Source organism: Fusarium pseudograminearum, chromosome 1, assembly GCF_000303195.2.
Source record: "Fusarium pseudograminearum CS3096 chromosome 1, whole genome shotgun sequence".
NCBI classification, from domain to species: Eukaryota; Fungi; Ascomycota; class Sordariomycetes; order Hypocreales; family Nectriaceae; genus Fusarium; species Fusarium pseudograminearum.
In genome coordinates this window covers 6557688-6563781 of record NC_031951.1, presented here as the reverse complement: position 1 = coordinate 6563781, position 6094 = coordinate 6557688, and the positions used below count along the sequence as shown (strand labels likewise).

Below are 6094 nucleotides of genomic sequence, written 5' to 3'. Positions count from 1 at the left end.
CATCGACATAACTTGGTGTGGTACGTTGATGAAACTGAGAAGCATGTTATTCACAGGGGCTAATGCAAATAATAGCACAGGATGCATGCCTTCTGTCCTCCGGCCTCCCTTACGCCACCGAGATCACACATGTTCAGCGCTTGAACGCTGGGTGGAGGGCAACCTCAATCATCGAACTATATATCTGGCTTAGTGTTGACCCTGGCTCTTTATCATCGATATTACGATACTCTTCGTTGCGGAGTACATGGCTGTGGCAGAGGGCGGATGGTGGGCTCTGGTTACTGGGGTAAGTGACTTTGAATCGTCTGCAACAACACCAATTTTACACAGAGGCTGATATATCCCAAGTGCTACTGCTCGACCTTCAACAACGTACCGCTGCAACATCTTCGATATGACAACCTACCCTTGGGGTCAATTCCTCTTTTGCGCCTCACATCCAAGTACTCCACAACCTATCTATACTCAGACTATATCTGCGCCATCTCGAAGCAAGACCCAGACATGATGGGAAGCTATTTGGCATCCCAGCTGCCCTGAGCAGAGGCTGGGTGACATCGAACTACCAAGACTTCAACGACCTGGTAGCCTACATCAGCGATGGTCAAAATATGGGTAAGTAATGATCCATCTAAAATACCAATGGATGGAATGGGATTTATATGTTTTATAAATCTGGCTGCATTTGTGTGTAGTTACTCAATTGCTAACTGTCTACAGCAATCGAGGCATTTGGCGCCTTATGTAAGTCTACTTCATGAACGATTGTACTCTATCTCTGACCATGACAGTAACATGGAACGGTATCTCTCGAGTTTACCACTGTTTTACATCAGTCAGTGCTACGCATTACTCGCCCCAGAGCGCACGTCTGTTATGCGCAAGGTGCACGCTCTTGAGAGACAGGATCTCATCGAAGAGATACGCATTGCTTGCACGGCAAGCGACATGCTTTTTTTTTCAACATTGCAAGCCGCCCAGCGCTTCTACAGCTCATGGGACCACGTTAGTTATGGGAAAGGAAGATGATGATGTCGACCCTTCACAACATGGCAGCGACTGCCTAGTACACCGCCAAGTACACATGATTGTACGGTCGCCTATATCGAGCTTGGATCAGCGCCTCTATGCGTTCCTCTTGGAGTCTCAACTGAACGGAACGATCGCTAGCTACTTCAAACCGGTATGAGTCGTGTTAAGTGTGGAAGAATGTTCATTTGCTTACTTGCATCTATTAGAAACATCAGGCCAACATGCCTGTATTCATCCGGGAGCGCTCAACACCGTTGGCAAGTTTGATGTTGGGACCGAGATCAAGAAAGTTATTTGTACAAGTAAGTCAGGACATGTGGTAAATGTCTCCTCATCACTAACCATGTTTACAGATAGCTTGGGATCTCACAATGCTCTCAAAGCCATCGTATCCCAATGGCCCATGTTCACTCAACAGGACAACAAGACATGGCACTGCTTATCTCCCTTGTTGATTTCAAGATTTACAGACAAACATCTCTCTGTCAAACCTTTGCTTGTGTCAATCGACTCTGTTCGTGGGCGTCCCCGCAACAAGACACGATTTCCAACGCCAATCAAAGCGGCGCACCTCTGGGTGCCCATGTTGGTATCCTGTCTTGGATTACCGATCTTTCGGACTATCCAGAGGCTGAACGAAGGATGGAAAACAAGCCGCCAATTGCTCGATCAAAACACTGGGATCATCGGTAAAGCACAGAAGAACAGTGAATCACGACTACATGGTCCTGGTGCAAGAACGCCACTAAACCACTATTTACCAAGAGGCAAGACATGGTTCCCCGGTGGACCTTTCACAATCTCTTCCACACCCCAGGCAAGATATTCTCCCCATGGCAAACCTGTCGTGAAATGTTGGGAACACGACGCCTCGGAATCTTCAGGGGAGGCGGACCTAGGCTGAAATGATGGCCCGCCTGGCGCTCCTGTGGACTGTTACATCCCATTGCTGAAACGCCAACATCGAAGCCAATCTTGAACGACGCATGAAGTTGAGGACGATCCTACCTTGGAACATGTTGAACACGAATTTCACGTCGACGATTCCCTTCTCTACAGCGGACAATGCCGCACTCACCTCCGAGGAATATCACTACCTGCAGGGCTGGATCAGTACGTTGGGTGGGAAATTCGGTCCGGAGAACATGCCCTTGTTAACCTTGGCGCATGTCAATGGTACCTGCCACTGTCACATAGGCAGGCACGGACAGCGCCCTGTCTAATCTGGAGGAGGCGAGTAGGCTTACGCACGTGTGCTGCGGTCGGGAAGACGTTGTTGAGACCATCATGGGCGTATGGCATTGCGTCGATAGAGCACTTGACCACGACGGGTCAGTCGTCGGGATAATTGGTTCGGCTTCCGACTTTGCTAAAGTACTGGGTTTCTTGGCTTCACACCTCTTCACGGCAAGATGTCATCGACAGGTTCGACACAGCAACTTGGCATGTCGCCGCGGTCTCCGAAGCACCAAGGCCAAACTCGCGATGGCGACTGGTGACCTTCGACACTGCAAGATCATCAAACCCCTCGCAATCGTAAGACTCATCAAAATACCTGTGACTACGCGGCTGTGGGTATGGAGCCAGACTCCCACCTAATTCACAAGTGGATATGCCGATTTATGGCTACTTCTCCATCGATTCAACTTGGACTGTCTGGACAAACACAGCTGAGACTTTACACCTATCAAAATGGGTATCAATAATCTTGCCTTCCAATTTGTGGTTTGTGACGAGGACCAAGTCGCGAAGAAAGCTGACGGCTCGTACAAAAGAAACGGGAAACGCTGTTCACCTTTAAGCTTGATAAAGGTCCACCCTCGATGCAGAAGAAGGAAGCCCGAGCTAAAGAGAAGAAGAAGGTGTATCAGTCTGACGGCGAAGAATCAGATGACATTGATGAGTCGAATGACGACAATGAGATGGCCACTTCACCCAAAGGCCCAGGCATACTACCGCCACCAGGTGAAGCAGGCTTTCCGTGAGCTAGTCAAGTATATGACGAGCCTGGAGTGTACATACGTTGCACTATGGAAACCACGGTACAAAGCACATTGCTCGAACCTAGTGTCACATAAATGTGACAAATCGGTCTAAGGTCGCCGAGTACAGACCTAAGAAAGATTGCGAGTTTTGTGGTGCAACACAAATTGAGCCCAGAAAGTACAGGTGTGTTGGCCGGTGCAAGCCTTGTCGCGAGGCCAATAATCGAATTTGACTCCGCCTGAAGGGTTGGAACAAAACCTGCGAACATTGCCCCAGCGACGATGTATCTGTTACTCCAGGCCAGCCTCGTGCCCCACGTGGAATTGACGATATATGTTCAGAGGGTCATTGACAAATAGAGTGTCGCATCGGATCCAAGAGACAATAAAAATGCAGACGCCTTGCTCACCGCTGTGCGAAAGGCATGCTGCCAGAAGACAGAGCCTGCTGCGCTTGGCAGCATAACTCACACAGGACAGTCTACTGCGTTCAGCACCTTGTCTCTTCTGGCACAACCTGCCCCGTTTGCAGATACTGTTCAACAGACACTTCCAAACAACTAAAGTTCAGGCTTAACTCCTAGCATGAACAACCTGACATATTTAAATCCATTTGCCGCTGCATTTATGTTACCGACTCGTAACAGCCACTATTGCGACTCGTACAGCTACTGCCGCGCCTCCTGCTACTGTCACGCCTCGTACAGCTACTGCACGAAACCCACCGTCCAATGCGGGTTTTTCGGTGCAGATGAGACTACATGAACATCATTACGGCGACTTTCGATGGCATGACAAAGAGACCAAAAAAATTGAGACAAGATGTTGAGCACGAGGGCCTTGGTTTATGGCGACTTCAGCGTGGATCGTCTTAGAACATTGGACACTGGTTATGTATCGTCTCTCATCGATGTAAACGAAATTATCCTCCCGGTTTCTGCATCAAACTGTACCGTCACATAATCCAGATCAACAGCTCTCTCAAGATTATATACGACGATCCTCCCAATACCGGCGGTGGTCTGGAGCAAAGATATCAGATTCCGCCCACAGTTGTCGCCTTCTTGAATCGAGATAAAATCGATATCCTTCTCCCACGACAAGTCCAACGCAACTGGCTCAATTGCAGGCGACTTTGATACTATAGTCAGACATTACATTCGACTGAGAAGACACTTCGAAGAGACCAAGGAATTGGCGGTGTTTCGCCCCTCAAATACCCAACCCCTATGCCCGTCTTCCTCTCAGTCACTTGGACCTTGGCAGGCACCAACGATACCTGCGAATCGAATCACTTACCGAAGAGGAAACTGCTGAGAACACGACATAGCTCACAATCACTGGAGCCCCCAACATTCGAGGAGGGAACCCACCTGGGAGAATGTTTCCCTCTCCTTGAATTGAGTGAAGTGTGCACAATATCGGAACAACATTGGACAACGTCACGCTACTCAGGCAAAACATCCCAGGCGACTGACGAAGAGGTTTCTACCGGGATCCCCATTTCCGAGCTGTTCAACATCACTGAGGCAACACGGTTCAGACCAGCCATTCATACGCATCGAACCTGAACAACATGTGTTTGGACGAACTTATGCCTATTGGTCAAAAGTGTTGACATGGAGATCTTTAACGAACATGTGGTCAAACTTGTCTATGTACCCTCGTTCGCAAAGGGATCCGGTAACCTGAATCTCACTCGTGTGTCATTTACTGGACACAGAGTGGATAAAATTCGAAGCAATTGGCAACCTCAAGTTGATAGCCCGGGAGTTCAACAGTTCTCAACCTGGCACTCATAGGTAAATTCCCCTCGCAGTTCAACTTTCTGCTAGTTGGAAACTCTCATGCCGTCGGTGAGGGAAACTCGAAGATACCAATCACTGCCCTTATCACAAATGTGGCCTTCCAATATCACCAATGCATTCACTAGTCTTGAACGGCGTCCATTGTACCAAGACAGAACTCAGCCGACCACAAATTGGATTTCACTGGTTCGTTGGTTGTTGGAGAGGTCAAGCGCGAACGAACCCTCTCATGAACACATGGGCTGTTCTCTCAGCCACCAGCGTCTCCGCCGCCCAAAGCGAGATACAACGGCAGTACTAAAGACCAGGCTCTCAACTGAGTCATTGTGCCGTGGAGGCAATAACGACCTGCGCATAATCGAAAGTCTTCCAACATTGGAAAACGACAAAAGTTCGTCGACATCCAACGTCGAGAGCGACAGTTCCAACATGTTGAACTGCCCCAGGACAGTATGGCGGCTTGTCCTACTGAACCTGATGATATGGACGACGTCGAAACCCAATGAGATGTTGATATGCACCCGACACTGCTATCAGGCTATTCCAACGTTGGAGACACCGCCAAGGCGTACAAGGAATGGAAACTCGAATCCCGTGCCGCTTCAGTCTTGTCTTGGTATTACCCTGACTCCGGCCCTTATACTACGAAAGCGAAAGATTCCGGGTCAAGATAAGTGTCTCATACTCACCAGAGATGTATCCGGAGCCAAGGCCCGAATGAACGTTGCGATCACGAGGCCGTTACCTTGTTTCACACCAAACACATCAACACTCGGAGTTTGGATGCACCATGATGTCCAGTTGCAGGGTACCCGACAGCTCAAGTCATGGTTTTGAGCGAAGTTGGAACTGCAAGATCGGCTGCGAAACAGCCTCAGGGTACCAGAATTATTGGCCACTTAAAGCATAAGAGACAAAATCATTAGGTCATTTTATGCTGTTGAGACCATGTTTCTTAGGTTACTTATTTCTTTATCCTAAGGGTTAGGAGTTCAATATTTTTGCCACCCACCACAACGGTCAAGCAAATATTGGATCTGGCGACGAAGGTGTGTAGTGGCAAGCTGAGTAGCCTACAAAGCAATGGGTCGCGTGGTACCCTTGGGACGGCTTCCACCCGCAGACCTCGTGGCCATAGCATGGATCGGCGTGCAGAAGCCTCGCCATGTTACAGCTTGGCATTTTGAGCAGTGCCTTGAGCCTTTCATCTTTACCTTTCGAATAAGCCCTGCTCACGATTCAAGTACATCATTCTGGTTTTTGATG

At 48.9% G+C, this 6094-nt stretch overlaps 1 protein-coding gene across 1 annotated transcript; it reads left to right on the top strand.

Moving 5' to 3' along the window:
• Positions 1 to 247: 247 nt before the first annotated feature.
• Positions 248 to 3020, top strand: FPSE_09781 (uncharacterized protein; the record flags this gene model as incomplete). Its single annotated transcript, XM_009262898.1, has 11 exons — positions 248 to 289; positions 334 to 416; positions 473 to 618; positions 699 to 747; positions 795 to 1008; positions 1174 to 1186; positions 1242 to 1337; positions 1389 to 1724; positions 2005 to 2148; positions 2237 to 2571; positions 2838 to 3020. The coding sequence occupies 11 exons, from the start codon at positions 248 to 250 to the stop codon at positions 3018 to 3020; spliced, it is 1641 nt and encodes a 546-aa protein (XP_009261173.1).
• Between the last annotated feature and the right edge of the window lie 3074 nt (positions 3021 to 6094).